This window comes from Heterodontus francisci, chromosome 14 (genome assembly GCF_036365525.1).
Source record: "Heterodontus francisci isolate sHetFra1 chromosome 14, sHetFra1.hap1, whole genome shotgun sequence".
Classification (NCBI taxonomy): domain Eukaryota; kingdom Metazoa; phylum Chordata; class Chondrichthyes; order Heterodontiformes; family Heterodontidae; genus Heterodontus; species Heterodontus francisci.
The window spans coordinates 103,644,782-103,667,832 of record NC_090384.1 but is presented as its reverse complement, the minus strand read 5'-3'; the positions used below and the strand labels follow the sequence as shown (position 1 = coordinate 103,667,832).

The 23,051-nt window shown below is 44.2% G+C and overlaps 1 protein-coding gene across 14 annotated transcripts in view; it reads right to left on the bottom strand.

Annotated features, from left to right (window-relative positions):
• The window catches only part of ppfibp2b (PPFIA binding protein 2b), a 279,873-nt gene that overhangs the window by 54,655 nt on the left and 202,167 nt on the right, over positions 1-23,051 (bottom strand). For 12 of the 14 annotated variants that reach the window (XM_068046641.1, XM_068046639.1, XM_068046644.1 and 9 more), the window contains 3 exons: positions 17,534-17,645; positions 10,476-10,508; positions 317-378 (listed from right to left, as the gene is read on the bottom strand). In XM_068046641.1, coding sequence (XP_067902742.1) covers positions 317-378; positions 10,476-10,508; positions 17,534-17,645 — 207 coding nt within the window. The remainder of the gene's footprint in view (positions 1-316; positions 379-10,475; positions 10,509-17,533; positions 17,646-23,051) is intronic. The other 2 variants (XM_068046643.1, XM_068046649.1) reach the window with 1 other exon arrangement.

Here is a 23,051-nt window from a genome sequence, read left to right as displayed (position 1 = left end):
TTCCACTTCCCCCGCCACTGGTAAAATAGCGGCAGGGGTGGCTGGGTGACAGGAACAGCAACCCCAGCTTCCCATTTGATTTTACGCCCCCACCCCGCTTCTGGGTGCGTAGAATTTCAGCCTCCGACTCAGATGCGAGAGTCCTACCCGATTAGCCATGGTTGACTATTGCATTAGGGGGTACAATCTTAAAATTACAGTTGGCATGCAATCAGGAAACCTTTTTTTAAAAACACAATGGGAAGGTGGGGCAGTGGAGGGAAAAGGCGAAGGAAGGGAGAGGAATGGGAGAATATCCATGGATATTAGTCCTTACCTTTTCTTCATTTGCAGCCAACAAGGAATCCAATCCGACCTTTAACCTTTGTACCTCTTGGTCTACAACAGATTCCATTAAATGATCAGTCAGTCTGTCGGTTTGGAAACTTATTGCCCACACTCACTAATTCTTTGAAACCCAAAGAAAAGTTACTTTTGTTAAGGCAGATATAAAACAATCATTGCTTGAATTTGCAAGAAGGTGTCAATCGCAGAATGGAAGCATGACCCTTCATCTAAATTGCCAGTGAAACATTTAACACAACTGCACAATTAACCAGTGCATGGATACACAGCCTTATTAGCGAGTTGGAGCCAGCACGAGTCAATGGAGCAGTCAAGCATCACACATTGTTGTGATCCACGGAAGTCTGATGAAGGATTAAATGAATGCGAGTGTAGAAATAAAACAGGTAGATGAAAAGGCAACATTTTAGCGTGAAATTGCAAAATGACAACCAGTCTCAATAAACAATGTCTGACAGATGATGTCCTGCCAGCGGACTAACGTCAACATGCAAATCAAACAGATTCTACCGGGAACTGAATGGGTGGATTGGTTTAAGCGTATCCGCTATTATATTTCTTTGCTGATTTGTTGTGTATTTCTATTAGACCGAACTGACATATTCAAACATCGTCCTTTTGGACAACTGAGCATGGATTCCACAGTGGACATGTTCTACTGGACTCTCGCCAGTTGAAGTCAGTATTGTGGGTGTGCAGCAAACCACACGTGACCCAAAGTTGGTAATTTTGGTTAAATTGAAATGCCCAAATTTTTCCCAGTTCTCATTTGGGTTGAACAGTTCATAGTTATGCTGCATGCTGGCCTGGACAATCGTCATTTTACAATTTTACCTCTAATCTTTTGCCCCTTTGCTCTTGTGGAGGATGGTTACCCCTCCACATTCCAGCACCCAGTCCTCTACAAGGGAATGGTTTGGCCACAGTTAAGGACGACTGTGTGTGGTTTTGAATACCCAATTAAAGAAAGGACATTCACGTTCACTGAGCATGTACAACATAAATTCACTAGTCCTAACTCTAATTGGACGCCACACTTTTAGTCTTAGAGGGGAGGGGGTACAGCGCAGATTCGTCAGATACCGGGGCTTACAGGATTAAATTATGAGGACAGGCTGTTTAAACATGGCTAGTATTCCCTTAAATTTTAAATGTTTCAAACAATCCAGGGATTTGATAGGGTTATAATCTTAAAATTAGAGCTAGACCATTCAGGAGGGCAATCAGAGGCTAGTGGACATCCGGAACTTTCTCCCCCAAGAGAATGTGGATTTTGGGGGCCAACTGAAGCTTTAAAGACTGAGATTGATAGATTTTTTGTTGTGTAAGTGTATCGAAGGAGATGGATCAAACGTGGGTTAATGAAGTTGAGGTACAGATAGGACTTGACCTGACTGAATGACAGAACAGGATCTCGTGGCTGGACGGCCTACCCCTGTCCCTATTGTGTTGGCATTCATACATCACAAAAATTTTGGATGGACTTAAGAATTCATTCGCACATGCAAGTCCTGGATGTGTGTCTAATGATACAATGCCAACACGCACAGCAGGAAGGTTAGACTGTCAATAGCAGCAGTCTCCATGGAAACTGGCCAGTAAAAATAGAAATGAAATACTGGGGGCAACCACGCTGGCTTGAGGTCTGGAGGGCTGATTAAAGTAAACTTCAAACAAACTCACACGTCAGACAGTTACAATTTGGTGAGGTGTGAAAATGACGGAGGTTCTTCATATCCTTTGACTGTGCACAGTTCCCAATGGAAATTCCCTCTGCCAAGTTGGAGTTGGCAGGAAAGTGAGGAATTATATCAAAAGGTGAGGGAAACAAGGGAAGAACAGCACTTTCACACATGTTTCTAGAGACTTGTCAGACTTCAGGGCACACTGGGATTGCAATTTTTTTAATCCTTTGATAGATTGTGCAATTAAATGTTTTTAACCAATAAAACATTAGCAGCCACTGAGAAACTAACGCCAAAAGCAGTCACCATCACCAAGAAAGTTTGGTTCTAGTCATGAAACCAATGAATAAATACAGAAGAGTCAATGAATGGATGGCGTCCTGGGATTGGGAGTTGGATTTAAACTGGACTCTGAAAGGAGCACTTCAGGGAACTTTAGTCAAACTTGGGTAAAACCAAAACCTCAAAACGAAACCAAAATTACAGCAGAGTGACAGTCCACATTTAACCCTTTACTGCTCTTTGGCCATGTTGTCTGCAGATCGCTAATGAGGTTTCACAGATGGAAATACCTCGTTTTTATTTGGCTGTCAGTTACTACTTGCTTACCAACTTTTTTTTTTAACCTCGCACTAAACATAGCTACAACAACTTATATTTATATTGCACCTTTAATGTCCCAAGGTGCATCACAAGAGCGTTATAAAACAAAATTAGACACCAAGCCACATAAGGCGATATTAGGGGAGATGGCCAAAATCTTGGTCAAAGAGGTAGGTCTTAAGGACCGTCTTGAAGCAAGAGAGACAGACAGTCAGAGGGGTTAAGGGAGGGAACTCCGGAGCTTAGGGTCCAGACAGATGAAGATACGGACACCAATGGTGCAGCAATTAAAATCAGGAATGTGGCAAGAGGCCAGAATTAGCTGAGCACAGAGATCTCAGAGGGTGGTGGGGCATGAGGAGGTTACAGAGATAGGGAGGGGCGAGGCTATGAAGGGATTTGAAAATAAGGATGTGAATTTTAAAATTGAGGCGTTGCTTAACCAGGAGCCAACGCAGGTCAGCGAGCACAGGGGAACAGGGTTTGATGTGACTAAGGACGCGGGCAGAGTTTTAGACGAGCAGAGGCAAGTTTTGGCCACTCTGCTTTCACACTTGCCAGTAAAAGCCCCCTTTCAGCTCTTAACTTTAATGCTACACTCAACTGTGGCCACATCCCGGGATGCCAGCGAATCTTAGAACATTCCAGCAACCGAAGCAGGCCATTTGGCTCCACCCTGTGCTGCATTCAATCTCGACATGGCCCAACGAGTTGAATTCCAGTTTCCTGCTTGTACCCCATAACCTTTAAACTCCTCTTCTTAAAAAGGTGTTATTAGTTAGCTGCTTGAAAAAGAATTCACAGACTCTGCCTCAACAATGGCTTGTGGCAGGAAATGGCACAATAAATGCTTGCCAATAAATGCCAACACAGCCCACATCCCATGAATGAATAAATAACCACATTTTGTATTAAGATTCTTTTTCTACTCGGCCTTCCTGCAAATCTGTTCAGATTTCAAACTTTTCATTATCGCCTTGTTAATCAGCAGAGACAAGTACTATTTGTCTTTTATAACCCACTATAATTTTGAAGATCTTTTCAGGTCATCCCTTAACCTTAATTCAAAGTGAAATGATGTGCCTGTGCCAGAAATGATCTCATGGAATAGCAGAACAGGCTTGAGGGGCTGAATGGCCTCCTCCTGTTCCAGTGTTCCCCAAACCCCCCAGCTGTTAGCATCACATGAGGGTAGTGAACTTCAAAGCTCTCTGGTAGCAGTTTCAACAGCCACTGAGTGAGACACCAGGTTAAAGGCTGGGACGGAAAGGAAACCGAGAAGGATAACATGCCACAAACGTTTTGGAAGGAACAAAAGAGTGAGGCTGGCAATTTAAATATGCACAGTGTATTTGCATTGCAAAATTGATCTTCTCTTTCTCCTCATCCCAGCAGGGTAATTTTTTTTTAACCTCAAGTTCTTTCCTCTATGCCCTCCTTAAAAATAAGGATATTTCAGGAGCCAATGATTCACAAGGTGGGTAAATGGAACAATTTATTTTTACTGTGAGGGATTCTGAAACCTTTGTGCACAGGATTCTGTGCACTTATAAATTAGACCCAGGGTTTTTAGGTTATGTTTGCATTCATTCTCAGGATGTGGGTGTCGCTGGTAAAGATGGCATTTATTACATTACATATACAGGATTATATAGGATATACAGCACAGAAACAGGCCATTCGGACCAACTAGTCCATGCTCCATTCCAGTCCCCTCACATCCTTCCGCATCTCTATCAGCATATCCTTCCATTCCCTTCCGGGAAAAAGAGTGGAAGGGCGATAGTCATAGGGGATTCGATTGTAAGGGGAGTAGATAGGCGGTTCTGTGGTCGAAAACGAGACTCTCGAATGGTATGTTGCCTCCCAGGTGCACGGGTCAGGGATGTCTCAGATCGGCTGCAGAACATTCTGAAGGGGGAGGGTGAACAGCCAGTTGTCATTGTGCACATAGGCACCAATGATATAGGTAAAAAACAGGATGAGGTCCTCCAAGCAGAATTTAGGGAGTTAGGAGCCAAGTTAAAAAGTAGGACCTCAGAGGTAGTAATCTCAGGATTGCTACCAGTGCCACGTGATAGTCAGAGTAGAAATGAAAGAATAGTCAGGATGAATGCGTGGCTTGAGAGATGGTGTAGGAGGGAGGGGTTCAGATTTTTGGGACATTGGAACCGGTTCTGGGGGAGGTGGGACTATTACAAATTGGACGGTCTACACCTGGGCCGGACTGGAACCAATGTCCTTGGGGGTGCTTTTGCTAACGCTGTTGGGGAGGGTTTAAACTAATGTGGCAGGGGGATGGGAACCAAATGAGGTCAGTGGAGAGTAAGGATGTAGTAACTAAAGCCTGTAAGGAACTAGATAATGAAGTCAGCGTGACTAAGGGAAAGAGTAGGCAGGGAGCAGATGATGAAAGCAAAGGGACTGGTGGTCTGAGGTGTATTTGTTTTAATGCAAGAAGTGTAGCAGGTAAGGCAGATGAACTTAGGGCTTGGATTAGTACCTGGGAGTATGATGTTATTGCTATTACTGAGACTTGGTTAAGGGAAGGGCATGATTGGCAACTAAATATCCCAAGATATCGATGCTTCAGGCGGGATAGAGAGGGAGGTAAAAGGGGTGGAGGAGTTGCATTACTGGTCAAAGAGGATATCACAGCTGTGCTGAAGGAAGGCACTATGGAGGACTCGAGCTGTGAGGCAATATGGGCAGAACTCAGAAATAGGAAGGGTGCGGTAACAATGTTGGGGCTGTACTACAGGCCTCCCAACAGCGAGCGTGAGATAGAGGTACAAATATGTAAACAGATTATGGAAAGCTGTAGGAGCAACAGGGTGGTGGTGATAGGAGATTTTAATTTTCCCAACATTGACTGGGATTCACTTAATGTTAGAGGTCTAGATGGAGCAGAATTTGTAAGGAGCATCCAGGAGGGTTTTCTAGAGCAGTATGTAAATAGTCCAACTCGGGAAGGGGCCATACTGGATCTGGTGTTGGGAAATGAGCCGGGCCAGGTGGTTGACGTTTCAGTAGGGGACTACTTTGGGAATAGTGATCACAATTCCGTAAGTTTTAGAATACTCATGGACAAAGACGAGAGTGGTCCTAAAGGAAGAGTGCTAAATTGGGGGAAGGCCAACTATACCAAAATTCGGCAGGAGCTGGGGAATGTAGATTGGGAGCAGCTGTTTGAAGGTAAATCCATATGTGATATGTGGTCGGCTTTTAAAGAGGGGTTGATTAGCGTTCAGGAGAGACATGTTCCTGTGAAAATGCGGGGTAGAAATGGCAAGATTAGGGAACCATGGATGACAGGTGAAATTGTGAGACTAGCTAAGAGGAAAAAGGAAGCACACATAAGGTCTAGGCGGCTGAAGAAAGACGAATCTTTGAAAGAATATCGGGATTGTAGCGCAATCTGAAACGAGGAATTAAGAGGGCTAAAAGGGGTCATGAAATATCTTTAGCAAACAGGGTTAAGGAAAATCCCAAAGCCTTTTATTCATATATAAGGAGCAAGAGGGTAACTAGAGAAAGGATTGGCCCACTCAAGGACAAAGGAGGAAAGTTATGCGTGGAGTCAGAGAAAATGGGTGAGATTCTAAACGAGTCCTTTGCATCGGTATTCACCGAGGAGAGGGACATGACGGATGTTGAAGTTAGGGACAGATGTTTGATTACTCTAGGTCAAGTCGGCATAAGGAGGGAGGAAGTGTTGGGTATTCTAAAAGGCATTAAGGTGGACAAGTCCCCAGGTCCGGATGGGATCTATCCCAGGTTACTGAGGGAAGCGAGAGAGGAAATAGTTGGGGCCTTAACAGATATCTTTGCAACATCCTTAAACACGGGTGAGGTCCCGGAGGACTGGAGAATTGCTAATGTTGTCCCCTTGCTTAAGAAGGGTAGCAGGGAAAATCCAGGTAATTATAGACCGGTGAGCCTGACGTCAGTGGTAGGGAAGCTGCTGGAGAAGATACTGAGGGATAGGATCTATTCCCATCTGGAAGAAAATGGGCTTATCAGTGATAGGCAACATGGTTTTGTGCAGGGAAGGTCATGTCTTACCAACTTAATAGAATTCTTTGAGGAAGTGACAAAGTTGATTGATGAGGGAAGGGCTGTAGATGTCATATACATGGACTTCAGTAAGGCGTTTGATAAGGTTCCCCATGGTAGGCTGATGGAGAAAGTGAAGGCGCATGGGGTCCAAGGTGTACTAGCTAGATGGATAAAGAACTGGCTGGGCAACAGGAGACAGAGAGTAGCAGTGGAAGGGAGTTTCTCAAAATGGAGACGTGTGACCAGTGGTGTTCCACAGGGATCCGTGCTGGGACCACTGTTGTTTGTGATATACATAAATGATTTGGAGGAAAGTATAGGTGGTCTGATTAGCAAGTTTGCAGACGACACTAAGATTGGTGGAGTAGCAGATACTGAAGGGGACTGTCAGAGAATACAGCAGAATATAGATAGACTGGAGAGTTGGGCAGAGAAATGGCAGATGGAGTTCAATCAGGGCAAATGCGAGGTGATGCATTTTGGAAGATCCAATTCAAGAGTGAACTATACAGTAAATGGAAAAGTCCTGGGGAAAATTGATGTACAGAGAGATTTGGGTGTTCAGGTCCATTGTTCCCTGAAGGTGGCAACGCAGGTCAATAGAGTGGTCAAGAACGCATACGGCATGCTTTCCTTCATCGGACGGGGTATTGAGTACAAGAGTTGGCAGGTCATGTTACAGTTGTATAGGACTTTGGTTCGGCCACATTTGGAATACTGCGTGCAGTTCTGATCGCCACATTACCAAAAGGATGTGGATGCTTTGGAGAGGGTGCAGAGGAGATTCACCAGGATGTTGCCTGGTATGGAGGGCGCTAGCTATGAAGAGAGGTTGAGTAGATTAGGATTATTTTCATTAGAAAGACGGAGGTTGAGGGGGGACCTGATTGAGGTGTACAAAATCATGAGAGGTACAGACAGGGTGGATAGCAAGAAGCTTTTTCCCAGAGTGGGGGATTCAATTACTAGGGGTCACGAGTTCAAAGTGAGAGGGGAAAAGTTTAGGGGGGATATGCGTGGAAAGTTCTTTACGCAGAGGGTGGTGGGTGCATGGAACGCATTACCAGCGGAGGTGGTAGACGCGGGCACGATAGCGTCTTTTAAGATGTATCTAGACAGATACATGAATGGGCAGGAAGTAAAGAGATACAGACCCTTAGAAAATAGGCGACAGGTTTAGATAGAGGATTTGGATCGGGGCAGGCTTGGAGGGCCGAAGGGCCTGTTCCTGTGCTATAATTTTCTTTGTTCTTTGTTCTCCCTGATGTGTTTATCTAGTTTCCCCTTAAACAGGAGGAGATGCTGGCATGATGGTAATAGCACTGAACTAGTAATCCAGAAGCCCAGACTAATGCCACAGGCTCAAATCCCACCATGGCAGGTGGTGGAAATTAAATTTAATTGATTAATGAAAAATCTGGAATTGAAAGCTAGTCTCAGTAATGGTGCCATGAAACGATCATCAGTTGTCATAAAAACCCATCTGGTTCACTAATGTCCTTTAGGGAAGGAAATCTGCCGTCCTTAGCTGGTCTGGCCTACATGTGACTCCAGACCCACAGCAATGTGGTTGACTCTTAACTGCCCTCTGAAATGGCCTAGCAAACCACTCAGTTGTCAAGGGCAATTAGGGATGGGCAACAAATGCTGGCCTTGCCAGCAATGCCCACATCCCATGGAAGAATTTTTTTAAATCTGTACTATTCCTCTCAAATACTCCTTGTGGTATTGAGTTCCACACTTTCACCACTCAGGATAAAGAAGTTTCTTCTGAATTCCCCATTCAATTCCTTGGTGATTATCCTATAACTAATGGACTCTAGTTTGCCCTTCCCCACAAATGAATACTTTCTCTCTGCGTCTACCCCATCAAAACCCTACATAATTTTAAAGGCCTTGATTAGGTCACTCCTCAGTCTTCTGTTTTCAAAAGAAAAGACAGGCAGCCTGTTCATCTTCTCTTGATAGGTATAACCCTGCATTCCTGGTGTCATCCGTGTAAATTCTCCATCCTGAGGAAGTGATGATGATGTAGCGGGTTTGATACAATTGAGTGTCTCGCTATGTCACTTCAGAGGGCAAGTGAGAGTCAAACAGGCTGCTGTGGGACTGGAATCACATATAGGCCCAGGCTGGGGAAGCACGGCAGGTTTTCTTCCCTAAAGGACTTTAAGGAACCAACTGGGCTTTTACAACAATCCAATACTTCCTGGTCACTTTTACTGACACCAACTTTTTATTTCCAGATTATTTTTTAACACAATTCAAATTCTCAAACTGTCATGGCTTAACTGGACCAGTCATATAAATACTGTGGCTACAAGAGCAGATCAGAGGCTAGGAATCCTGTGACGAGTAACTCACCTCCTGACTCCCCAAAGCCTGTCCACCATCTACAAGGCACAAGTCAGGCGTGTGATGGAATACTCTCCACTAGCCTGGATAGGTGCAGCTCCAACAACACTCAAAAAGCTAGACGCCTATCTCCCCTCCAAGCCACACACCAACCTGACTTGGAACTATATTGTTGTTCCTTCACCGTCATGGAATCAAAATCCTAGAGCATCCCCCTCCGACCGCTCTCTTAACAGCATTGTGTGTGTGCCTGCACCAGATGGACTGCAGCGGTTCAAGAAGGCAGCTCACCACCACTTTCTCAAGGGCAATTAGCGATGTGCAACAAATGCTGGCCTAGCCAGCGATGCCCACATCCCATGAAAGAATAAAAAAAGGCAAGATTTGTACTCAAATTATCCGGATTATAATTCCAGGCCACTACACTACTGTAACTCTGGAATAAAGCATGTTATGTCTTGTTAAATGGGTTTAGGGGAGATTTATTTATTTAGAGATACAACACTGAAACAGGCCCTTCGGCCCATCGAGTCTGTGCTGACCATCAATCACCCATTTATACTAATCCTACATTAATCCCATATTCCTACCACATCCCCACCTTCCCTCAATTCCCCTACCACCTACCTATACTAGGGGCAATTTATAACGGCCAATTTATCTATCAACCTGCAAGTCTTTGGGAGGAAACCAGAGCACCCGGCGAAAACCCACACAGTCACAGAGAACTTGCAAACTCCGCACAGGCAGTACCCAGAATTGAACCCGGGTCGCTGGAGCTGTGAGGCTGCGGTGCTAACCACTGCGCCATTGTGCCGCCCCCACTGATTCTCCACTGTTTTGCGAATTCTATTCTGTGATTATGTCCATTTGCAGTTCACACCAGTGACCTTGATGATGACATTCTGCCATTTTGTTTGATCGAACTCTACACATCAGCAGCAAAAATGTAAAGGAGTCTCAGGCCGATAATATTGCAATAAAATATTGCCATGCATTCGCCACTGCAGGTGCAGACACCTCCGCACCCACAATTCCCCACCCACAACTCCCCACCCTCCCTTCCCCACCCACAACTCCCCACACTCCCCTCCCCATCCTCTCCACCCTCTCCAGCCCACTCTCCCTTCTCCACCCACAACTCCCCACCCTCCCTTCCCCACCCACAACTCCCCACCCTCTCCAGCCCACTCTCCCTTCCCCCCCCACACTCCCCTCCCCACAACTCCCCATCCTCTCCACCCCCCCACAACTCCCCACCCCCAAACTCCCCTCCCAAACCACAACTCCCCACCCATCCATCCCACATCTCCACACCCCAACCTCCCCAGTCCTACAACACATCCCCTCCTCCATCCCCAAATCCCCTCCCCCCGCCACTCTGCACTTCCCCACCAACCCCCTGGCAAAGAGAAGGTGAAAGCTTACGTTTTTCCTTGAGCCTTCTCCTATACATGTCCTCTATGATGCCACAGGTGAACAGTGTAAGGAGGAGAAGATCAGAGTGGGTAAAAAGCAAAGATTAAAAGTTGAAACCACAAACAGGGAAAATTAACCCGGGTGATTCCAGGACCACATGCTGCTGACGGAAAGATGGTCGGTCCTCACTGAGGGCGCCCCGCGGGAGAACTGCAGCATGAAGCCCATTTTATCCCCAAAATTGCCTGCTCGTCAGTGGGAGCTCCTGGTCCCAGAATCACCCCAAAGTACCTTGAAAGGAATTGCTTCATTTGTTTTATAATTGTTCCACTCAATAACAAACTGCCATTTAGCGATTAACTTTGCCCAGTCATTACCAACAAGAGTTTCTGAAACACTTCAAACATTGCACTCATTATTTTAGTTTGCACATTCTTCCTGCAGGTCTTAAGCTATCCTTAGCCATCAGCAGGTGGATACGTAGATTATTTCGAGTAAGGGATATGGAGCAAGAGTGGGTAAATGGAGTTGAAGTACAGACCAGCCATCATCCAACTGAATGGCAGAATGGGCTAGAGGGACTGCTGTTCCTAAGTAGTAGGAAATGAATATCAATCATAGGGAAATGATGTGCTGATGCCAAGGAATGTATCTGAGCACCTAACTTAGGTCAAAATTTCCCAAATGGTATCCCCTCTTCAAACAAATTGCATTTATATGGTGCCTTAATGTGGTAAAATGTCCCACAGGTGTATTATCAAACAAATTTGACGCAAACATATAAGGAGATATTAGGATACATGGCCAAAAAAGCTTGGTCGAAGAAGTAGGTTTTAAGGAGTGTCTAAAAGGAGGAGAGAGAGGCAGAGAGGCGGAGGGGTTTATGGAGGGAATTCCAGAGATTAGGGCCCAGGCGGCTGAAAGCACGGCCGCCAATGTTACACTGATTAAAATTGGGGATGCACAAAAGGCCAGAACGAGAGGAGCACAGAGATCTCAGAGGGTTGTAGGGCTGGAGGAGGCGACATAGATAGGGAGGGGGCGATGCCTCACCGTCCCACTTTCTTTTGCACAGTGGTGATTTGAGGTTTGGGGATTTTTTTTATCCCCAAGGTTTTTCAAAATGATATCAGAAATTACATCTCTCCCGAAACAGCTGCACAGGTTGAGACGACGTCAAATCTTGGCCAACACTGGGCTGCGTGGATTGCAGGTTAGAAAAGTGGAGAGATATAAAATATAATTAAAACAACGTAATGGAATGTTGGCCTATATTTCAATGGGGCTGGAATATAAAGGGGGGGGGGGGGTGAAGTTATGCTACTGCTATATAAAACTCCGAACAGAACCCATCTAAAGTGCTGCATTCAGTTCAGGGCAGTGCATCTCAGGAAGGAGATATTGGCGTTGAAGGGAGTGCCGTGCAGAGCAGATTCACCAGAATGATACCTGGGTTAAAGGGTTAAATTAGCAGGACAGGTTACATCGACTAGGCTTGTATTCCCAGGAGTATAGAAAATTATGGGGTGACCTAATTGAAGTGTTTAAGATGATTGCAAGGATATGACATGGTCGAAAGAGAAAAAATATTTCCTCTGGTGGGAGAATTCAGAACAAGGGATCATAATCCAAAACTTAGAGCTGGGCTGTTCAGGGCTGATGTCAAGAAGCACTTTTTCATGAAAAGGGGAGTGGAAATTTGGAACTCTCCCCCCTCAAAAAAACTCTTGAGGCTGGAGGTCAATTGAAAATTTCAAAACTGAGACTGATAGATATTTGCCGTATAAGAGCATTAAGGTTCATGGAACCAAAATGGGTAGACGGAGTTAAGATACAGATTAGCCATGATCTAACTGAACGGCAGACCAGGCTTGAGGGGCTGAATGTCCTCCTGCTGTTTGGTTATTCTAATTTGTTACCATGGCTACATTGCCTCCCGAAAGTGGGTGATCTGGCTGAACTTCAAAGAGTTGCGGGAAAACCTGAAACCAGTTCAGACTAGATCATAATTGTCACAGCTAAATCAATGTAACAATTCCTTTAAGGTTTTGTAGAACTTGTAGCAGATTTCAAGGATAAGCAATCAGTTCAGACGTCCCCAGTTCCTTTAAGAGGCAAGCCGTATGATATTGAATAAAAAGAATGACTTTTGTATTTACATAGTGCCTTATTGCATCTCTCAAACATCCCAAAATGCTTGAACTCCAATTAATATCTTCAAAGTACAGGAACTGTTGTGATGGAGGTGAGTTGGTGCACAGCAAGATCCCACAATCCGTAACTAATGAAAGACCAGCTTTTTAGGATACTGGTTAGAAGGAATTATGGCCAAGAGACTTGTGGGGGTGAACACTCCTGTCCTCCTTCAAACACTTACATGGCATCTTCTACCATCTATCTGAACTGGGTGACATTACTTTGGTTACAATCCAAAGGATAGTTCCCTAAATTGTAAACGGTGTCACTTGGACTTTTATCATGTAAATTGTAGATTACAATTCCCATTTCAGCTACTCTGTCAGCATCAAGCCCTCATAGATCAGGCACAACACAGCCATCCACAGGACAAAACTCCCTCCACTGAACCAAGACAAGCTGTTTTATCTCAGCTTCGAAACACATTCCATGTGCTGTTTTACATTTTTCTAGCTTTACTTCTCCTTCAGCCTGTCTGCTTGTGATCAAACATAAGAAATAGGAGCAGGAATAGGCCAGATGAACTCTCCACAATACAACAAGATCATGGCCGATCTTCTACCTCAACTCCACCTTCTGGTACTATCCCTATATCTCTTCATACCCTGAGTAACCAAAAATCTATCGATCCCTATTTGAATATACTCAATGACTGAGCAGCCAAGGCTCCCTGGGATACAGAATTCCAAAGATTCACAACCCTTTGAGTGAAGAAATTTCTCCTCAGTCCAAAATAGCTGACCCCTTATTCTGAGACTATGAAACCATGTTCCAGACTTCCCAGCCAGGGAAAACAGCCTCTCAGTATCTACACTGTCAAGCCTCCTTAGCAATTTCATATATTTCAATTAGTTCTCTCATTCTTCTAAACTTGAGGGGTATAGGCCTCGTCTATTCAATTTCTCATCAAAGGACAATCCCCTCATCCAGTCTAGTGAACATTCATTGCACTCCCTTGAAGGCAAGTATATCCTTCCTTAAGTAAGGAGACCAAAACTGTACACAGTACTCCAACTGTGGTCTCACCAAGGCCCTGTCGAATTGCAGAATTGCTAATTAGTGACAACCTAGTGGCTGTTCTGGAGCACCAGCCTGTGCCTATGACTTGCCCAAACTTAGTTCTGACTCCTTGCAATCTCATCAGTCAGGGCTAGATTTGAACCCTGGTCTTCGAGGTGCAAGATCCAATGTGTGACCCTTTCCCCCAACCAGCTCCTCCTTGATCCATTTGCTGACAGACAGTTCCATTAAAACCAAGTTAACACAAAAACAAACCAAAGATATTTCTAAGCCACAACCAAAGCCCTAGAAAGTGCAGTCAAATACAAATTTGCAAATGAGCAATGAAACAGAATGTACATCTCGCTAGACACATCTTTTGTTTCTTTACCTGTTCCAGTACCACTCCCTTTGGCCCTGCACCCCCAACACTTTTGTCACTTACTCTCTCCTCCTGCCCTCCACCCTATCACAGACCTTCCCAACCTCTCCCTTTTCCGTTGCAAAAAACCTGTTACATGTCTAACTTTACACAGTTCTGATGAAAGGACATCGACCTGAAATATTAACTCTGTTTCTCTCTCCACAGATGCTGCCTGACCTCTTTTATTTAATGAAGCCAAATGGTCAGTTTTATTTACACATTCCTAGTTTCACATCGTTCCAGGTTTTTGTTCCTTTTTTCATTTTGTTTTTCCTCAATAACCGTCCCCAACATTGATGCTGATGAAAGATTTGAAAGGTTATAAAGAAAATTCATGGAATATCAATATCAATGCTTATTCTGGTAGTTAAAACCACAAGGGTATTACATTTATTTTTAAAAGTCACATTCCCATATAATGAGGGAGCACAGTCTGGCAGAGTTCACCCTTCCTTTTCTCTATCTGACCTGTCTGCTTCACACTGTTCATGTAAACCCAGCCATGGTTCAATGATAGTTAAATCATCATTGTGCTTGAGTCAGTGCCAAGAGAGTTAAAAGTGAAGAAAGGTTGACTGCATCTGGTAAACATTTATTTCAACGGCCACAGATTTTGCCTGGCTGTGTCCTTTCACCTTCCTTCAATATTGAACCCCAGGGGTCAGAGATGGATTTAAAAAAATCATTTTAAGACATGGTACCTTAAGCATTACAGACTGGTTCAGGCAACTGAACTGGCTACCAAAAGGACCAGACAGTATCTAATATGATTCCTGTCCTCAGGATTATAAAGGACGGGATAATGTGGATCAGGTCAAGTTACTTCACCTTGTCCAGAACAGCAGACCCAGAGGACACAGCCTGTGCTTGAAGGGGTTAAATTCAAATTAATCTGCGGAAACAATATTTCAGTGAGCGAGTGGGCAATCTATGGAATAGGATCCCTAGGGAGATGGAGGAAATGTTAATGTCGATTCATTCAAATGCAAAGGAGATTTATTTCAGGAAACAACATTTTGAGATTGTGAGTAATGTGAGACATGACATGTGGTGAGTGTAACGAGCTTGGGAGGAGCAGGTGACTTTAGGCTATAGTTGCCAAAGCTCTCCATCACTGGGGGTTTTTCCTCACCTCATGTTTGGGTCTGTTGTAGACTCATTGATAGAGATCGATCACTGTGATTGGTCAATAACTCCATTATCATTGGATCATGTAATTACCAGGATGGTGGAAAATGATTTGATGGACCTCAGCCTCTTCTCATCTAACAACTCACATGCTCCTAAAGCAATAAAACAGTTCAGAATGCGGCAAATTGACCCGAGTGTGTTGCGTGGTGGCAAAGCCCTACAACACAGCAAGAGACCACTTTAAATACAATGAATTGTACAGCTGAATACAATCATTGTTTGTGCACAAGCCCTTGCATGGACAGAAATAAATTCTCAAAGGCAAATGAATTTATACTGTTAGAAAATTTTGCTGCAATTTGGTGGTTAACAACATAATGGACTTCATGCAGAATATTACTTGGGAGGCTAGGGTGTGCAATTTGCTCAGTTTATTGCCATACCCGAGAAGGTGGGGGCCGTAGGCAAAGGTTAAATTTGGGCGGTGCTGTCCAAGGAGTCTTGGCAGGTTGCTGCAGTGCATCTTGTAGATGGTGCAGACTGCTGCCACTGTGCACCAGTAGTCGAGGGAGTGAATGTTGAAGGTGGTGGATGGGGTGCCAATCAAGTGGGCTGATTTGTCCAAGATGGTGTTGAGCTTCTTGAGTGTTGTTGGAGCTGCACCCATCCAGGCAAGTGGAGAGTATTCCATCACATTCCTGACTTGTGCCTTGTAGATGGTGGACAGGCTTTGGGGAGTCAGGAGGTGAGTTACTCACTGCAGAATTCCCAGTGTCTGATCAGCTCTTCTAGCCACAGTATTTATATGGCTGGCCCAGTGATGTTTCTGCCAGTGGTGACCCCCCCGCCCCCCCCCCACCCCGCCACCAACCCATTATTAAACCAAGGCCCTGTCTGTTCTCTCGGGCAGATATAAAAAAAAGCCATGTTAGTTTTGAGGAAGAGTAGGGGAGTTCTCCCCGGTGTCCTGGTTAATATTTATCACTCAACCAACATGACTAAAATAGATTATCTGGTCATTTATACCATTGCAGTTTGTGGGACAAATTGTGCGAAAATTCTCCGTTGGATTTCCCTACAAATGTACTTCATTGGCTGCAAAGCGCTTTGGGATGTTCTGAAGTAATGAAAGGTGTGGTATAAATGGGAGTCTTTACTTTATGGTGAGGCACTAATAAATATCAGCCAAAGAGACCCAATAAACCACATATTTAAAATCTGATCTGAGCCAGTTGAGCAATAACTCATCACTGCATTCTTGGGGTTGGAGAGTATGAAAAAAAGGCATTACCCAGCATTTGCCCCCCTTCCCTACGGTGAAGGTGACCCTTGTTGGGACCCCACATGCAGACAGTGGCCATCTGAATCAGAAACCAAATAGTAACCTGCACCCATGGAACCGTACCCAGCAAGGGGGTTAACATCTTCAGGACAGGAGGACGACAGAAAAGCAGAGAGGTAAATAAACTGTAAAACCACAGTCTTCAGGCAAATAAAAAAGAAACAAAACAAGTCTGGATATCTATGTTGCTTCAAAATCCTGCGTCCCCCCCGGCTAAATCGCGGTATAGTGAAGTTACTGTCAGATAGAAGACAACTGGACAACTTTATCCAGTTCAAACAAAAGCAAACCTTTGCAGATGCTGAAAATCTGGAATAAATACAGAAAATGCTGGAAATACTCAGCAAGTCAGGCAATATCTACAGAAAGAGAAACAGAGTCCTGATGAAGCACAAGAAATAAGAGCAGGAGTAGGTCATATGGTCCCTCGAACTTGCTCTACTATTCAACGTCATGGCTGATCTCCATTTTCCCACCTGACCCACATGTCCTTTGATTCCCTTAGAGGCCATAATTCTATTGGTCTCTGTCTTGAATATACTCAATGACTGAACATCCACAGTTCTCTGGGGTAGAGAATTCCAAAGATTCACAACCCTCTGAGTGAAGAAATTCCTGCTCATCTCAGTCCTAAATACCCTGATTTCCCAGCCAGGGGAATCAGCCTCTCACCATCTACCCTGTCAAGCCCTCTAAAGCCTTTTATACATTTCAATGAGATCACCTGTTGATGAAAAGCATTTACAGGGCCATGGGGAAAAGAGGAGAGTGGGGCTTAATTGGCTAGCACTACCAAAGAGACACAATGGGTCAAATGGTCTCCTTCGGTGCATCATTCTATGAGTCTACAATTCTGCAACTTGAAATGTTGACTGTTTCTCTCTTCGCAGAGGCTGCCTGACCTGCTGAGTGTTTTCCAGCATTTTCCATTTTTACGTTGTACCGCTGAAGTTGTTTTGAGAGATCCATTCCTACCTCTGTCCGAGCCGTCGCTGTGTATAGAAGATCTGGAGGAAAGTTGACTCTGTAACCGCTCAATTTCAACATCTTTTATCGTCAGCTGTTCCTGAAGATCTTGTACTTCAGCCTGGAGAGTGAGAGAAAAATCAAAATATTAACCAAACCAAAACTTCAAAATACTTCCAAAAATCAGTGAATACTTATCAAACATGTATTAAGTGCTTTCACCGGGAAATACTATTCTCAAATAGTAAATGTCAGAGCTCTCTGCAAAAGGTTAGGTCAATGTTAAAACTAACTGCGTTAAACAGAGGACACAAGGTGTAGATTAGAACTATTCAGAGTGGGAAGGAGTTTGAATTCGATCAATCTAAACAACAAAGATCAGGCCAATCACAAAAGGTCAGAAAGAAATAATAATGGTAAAATATGGAGCTGGACCTACAAGGGAAAGAGAAGAGGACGGTAAAGATAATCTATTTATAGAACAGATGTTAGACACAGGGCAAAGTGTCAGAGTATGAATGCGCAGGTGTGAATAGACAAGAGGAGGAGGAGAAAGGGAAGGATGAGAGATGGTGCAAGGGAGGGAGGGAAGGGAGGGGCAGGACAGGGAAGAGCAGGAGGGCCAGAGGGGGAACAAGGACAGGAGTGGGAGGGGTAGGAGGGATGGGGGAAGAGCAGGAGGGGCGGCAGGGGAAGAGTAGCAGGAGCTGGGAAAGATGGTGAGGCTGGAGGGGGAAGGGATAGAGAAGGAGGAGAAGGAGAGAGTGCAAGCAGAGGGAGAGAGGAGGGGGAAAGAGAGTCAGAGGAGGGGGGGGGGAGAGGGAGAGGGTGGGAGGGAGCAGGGGAGGGAAAGGGAGAAAGGAGTGGGAAAGGAGACAGGTGGGGGAAGAGACAGAAACAGTAAGAGAGAATTGGGCAATGTAGAGTCGACCCATGTTCTTTAATCTGCTCCTTTTTCCCCAAAAATATACTTTATTCATAAAAATCTGTAAAAAAAAATACATTACAAAATAGTTCCAATTTGACATTCCAGAAACTGCAAAAGAAATCAGATTCCTTCGTTACAGAATGTGAGAGTTTCCTCACATTCCATTTTACATGCAATGGTACATTTGCATTACACAGCTAAACATATTTTGGTGCATACAGCCCGGGGGCTTTTACACGGGTTCCAGTCCCTCGGTTCACTATGTCGGGAGGACCTTACACAGTGGCCTTTCCCCATTGAGCCTTTGCAGCATTTGCCCCAAGCTTCAGTGAGTCCCTTTGCACGTAGTCCTGGACCTTGTGCCAGTCTGCAACACTCGTCATGGACAGCTCTCTGCTCCACCCCCAAGCTCATGATAGTGAGTAATTCTGTCCTCGTGCTTACTGTAATAATGATTGCTGGGGTAGAGTCCAAACATACACACTTCAATTATCTGGTCAGTTCAAACTTGTAACTGCTCAGATTGACATTCTACTGTAAACTCTGAAAATTAAAGCCAATCTTTATGGTCACAAAGTAACCAAATCAAATCCCAAGTGAGGAACTAACAGAAATAAAAGCAAAGGTGACAACACGCTGACATATTCTTAAATAAGTTCAGAAGCTTCCCTTGCTTCTCAATGAGATTCAACAAGTACTACTGACACCTAATGGGAGCATCCACTAATCATTACAGACAAGCTCACAAAGTGTTCACACCCTTGTGTGTCACATCATAACATCAAAGCTAGTGAGCGCGTTTGGTTAAGCCTTTGGTTCAAATCTTCAAATCAGACAGCTCCAGAAATGTCAATATTTGCAGGAGGTTCTGAGGTTAAGTCAGACAGGATGACATTATCGTGCTTGGTTTATAAGCTTACTGCACTGGCGTTGACTCCAGAAATGTGGCACTCCTTATTTGGCTATCATTTTCTCTCCCTCCTACAAGCAGACTTTAAAATCCAAGCTCGAGGACATCCAATTAGCTCTTTCGAATTTTCTTTATCTTTTCACCTACTCTTTGCAACATTGGTGCCCGGTTGTCCTATGGTCCTTCTCCCAGGTTTCCCTTTACCATGGCAACTCTACAAAAACATAGGAACAGGAGGAGGCCATTCAGCCCCTCGAGCCTGTTCTGCCATTCAATTAGAACATGGTTGATCTGGATCTTCACTCCATCTACCTGCCTTGATTCCATAACCCTCAATACCCTTGTAAAAGTTACTTTATCGGCCTACCACTCATTCCACTCGTGCGCGGGTTTCAGGCATTTAAGCTACATTGATTTTCTAAGAATAGCGATCAAGTTTTTTTTTTACAAAGTGTGTTGCCTTTGGCACAATTGGTAACACTCTCGCCTCTGAGTCAGAAGGTTGTGTTTTTAAGTCCCACTCCAGAAACTTGAACACAAAATCTCGGCTGACCCTCCCAATGCAGTACTGAGTCAGCTTTTGGGTGAGACGTTAAACTGAGGACCCATCCTCCTGCTCATTTGAATATAATAGATCCCATGGCACTATTTTAAGAAGAGCTGGGAAGTTCTCCCTTGTGTCCTGGCCAATATTTGTCCCTCAACCAACATCACTAAGGGAGATTATCTGGGCATCATCACATTGCTGTTTGTGGGAGCTTGCTGTGTGCAAATTGGGTGCTGCGTTTCCTACAGTACAACAGTGGCTATACCTCAGAAGTACTTCTTTGGCTGTAATGCGCTTTGGGATATCCTGAGGTCATGAAAGGTGCTATAGAAATGCAAGTTCTCAAACTGATCATTTTCTAGCTGTCAGTTGTCTAACTCACTCTAGTTGCTGCTACTTCGATAGTAGCCCTTCTAGCTTGGTTACTCCCCTGCCCCTTGGGCATCATCTGTGTCATCGCAACTCTACTTGCCAGTGTGCACACAATTCCACCCTAACCATCTTTAGCCTCGATGTGAACTCAGGTTAACAAAAGGTTAGGAACTAATGTTAGGGCTATGGACCAAGAGCTGGAAGGTGGGATTAGGCTGGATAACTCTTTTTCAACCGGCACAGACACTATGAGCCGAATGGCCATTTTTGTGTCATAAATATTTCTATGTTTCTACATCTCTTAAGTTCCAGGGAAACTGGCTGCCCAACTGAGAAATAAAAACAAGAGCTCACTCTACTTAGCCCACAAACCCTATGACTCTGCTTGCAATGCAAAAGCATCTTTTACTATCCAGGAACCTACAAGATACATTCAACTCCAGAGTAACTTCCCTTATAGTATGCTGAGGAAAATCAGGTCTAGCGATCATATAGCTGACATGAATTACAAGTCAGATAACAGGAAAAACCAAATTGGATTAGATGACAGAGCAGCCATTAATATACATGTTCTTATGGGGATAGTGCGGGAAGCTTGAGTTGAAGTGGCATAGCAGGCTCGAAGGGCCAAATGGTCTACTCCAGCTCCTATTTCCTACGTTACATGCCAACAGCCGATTTTCCCAAATAATAGCAAAGTTTGCCAAAAACAGAGCAACATTAGAACATTTAATTCTGAAGTGTGTGTAATCCTAACAGCACCGAGCCAGCTGTATGTTGAAAGAGTTAAACCACAAGCAGCTTAAAGCACTTTGCTCAGCTTTTGATCCACTGTTCTGGCAGAAAGTGTACTGTGTCGTTTGTGATAGTATTATGACTGAAATATTAGAACAGAATACTTGATACGCTGAATGTGGGATGCAGTCACACTCTTGGCTGTGGTGCTGTTCAACAGCTGAGAAAGCAATAATTAAATTCCAACATTGCCTCCTGTGTTAATCACTCTTGTGTTTTAACTAACAACATAATGTCACAAATAACATTGGTGACAGTTTGAAACTAAATCTTCCAAATGTTCTGCTGCCTTAAAATATTACCAGTAGCTCTCAAGTAGTCTCTGATCTGCAGCATGTGATGTTTAGCTACCAACCTGGTCGGTTTCTTTAAGGATACTCTCAGCCGTGGCTCAGTGGGCAGCATTCTTGCCTCTGAGTCAGAAGGTCGTGGGTTCAAGTCTCACTCCAGAGATTTCAGCACAAAATCCAGACTGGCGCTCCCAATGCAGTACTGAGGGAGTGCTGCACTGTTGGGGATGCTGCCTTACAGATGAGACATTTAACTGAGATCCTGTCTGCCCTCTCAGGTGGACGTAAACTATCCCATGGCACTATTTTGAAGAGAAGCAGGGGAGTTCTCCCTGGTGTCCCGGGCCTATATTTATCCCTGAACTAACTTCTCGAAAACAGACGATCTAGTCATTGTCTCATTGCTGTTCATGTGAGCTTACTGAGTGCACACTGGCTGCCGCGTTTCCTACATTACAACAGAGAGTACGCTTACAAAAAGAAAGTACTTCATTGGCTGTAAAACACTTTGGGACCCCTGAGATCATGAATGGCGCTACATAAATGCAAGTCTCTCTTTTCACAATGCGACATCAAGATGCTGTTTAAGGAACTGGAACAGATATCACTTGAACCATCTTTTGACAATTAGTGAACAAGCAATGCATTTATTCCAGAGTGAAATGCAGCTTTAGTTATCCCCAAGAGCTGACCACAAACAGTTAAACATGGCTCGCCTCTCTGGTTCAGACAGTCTTTGGTGCAAAGCAACATGCTGCTGGAAAAGTAATGAAGGGACTTCGTGCGGAGCCCGCAGAGTATCCTCCAATGTGCTGCCTCGTCTCTAATGTTTAAACAGAGGGAGACATCCTGAGGGAGAAGGTTGCAGCTTCCTTTGAAAGCCTCTTAGCATCATAAAACAAAGCAGTGGGTGATTGGTGTACAACATCGCAGGAAGCAAAACTAAACCAAAGCGGCTTCTCCAGTCGGAAGATAGGAGAACCAGTCAACGGAACAATATGATTTAGTGGGGAAGGGAGTTGCAGACAGTACTGCACATCTCCCGAGAGTTTAAAAAACTAATAGGAGAGCAAATTCAGTCACCGTAGAATCCCACTTTCCCACGTTAGCCTATGACACTGACAAGTCTATTTTCGTTTCCCCACCATTGACTCCCTCATCAAAAACCAAAAAAAAATCTTCATGAAATAAAATGAGTGAAACCATTGTAACACAATGGGAAATAAATCTGGCTGATTTTCTCCCCACAAACATATCATCATTAACATAAACACTAATTTACAAGACCAAGAACAAAATAAAGTTAATAATCTGCCAACTAGTGGCACAATTTTTGATGGCCACAAACTACATAAATGTGTCACTCTTCCTGCTCATAATAATGAACCCGGAATCATTAGTGTTAAATACTCACAAATGATTATTCGCATGTGGTTACAGTTTTATTCAAAGGGGCTCTGTAACTTGCCTCAAGCAAGCTCTATACAAAATGTCATTTTTTTTTAAAAAGCTCATAGACGTCATGCTATCGTTATTCATCCAGCCTAAAGGGCTCAATTCAAAATCAACAAAAGGAATATGTTTTAGCCTGGCTCTCCAAAGCGTCGCCCCCTCCCTTTCGCTGTAACCTCCTCCAGCTCGATAACCCTCTGAGATCTCCGTGCGCCTCCATCCTTGATTTCCAT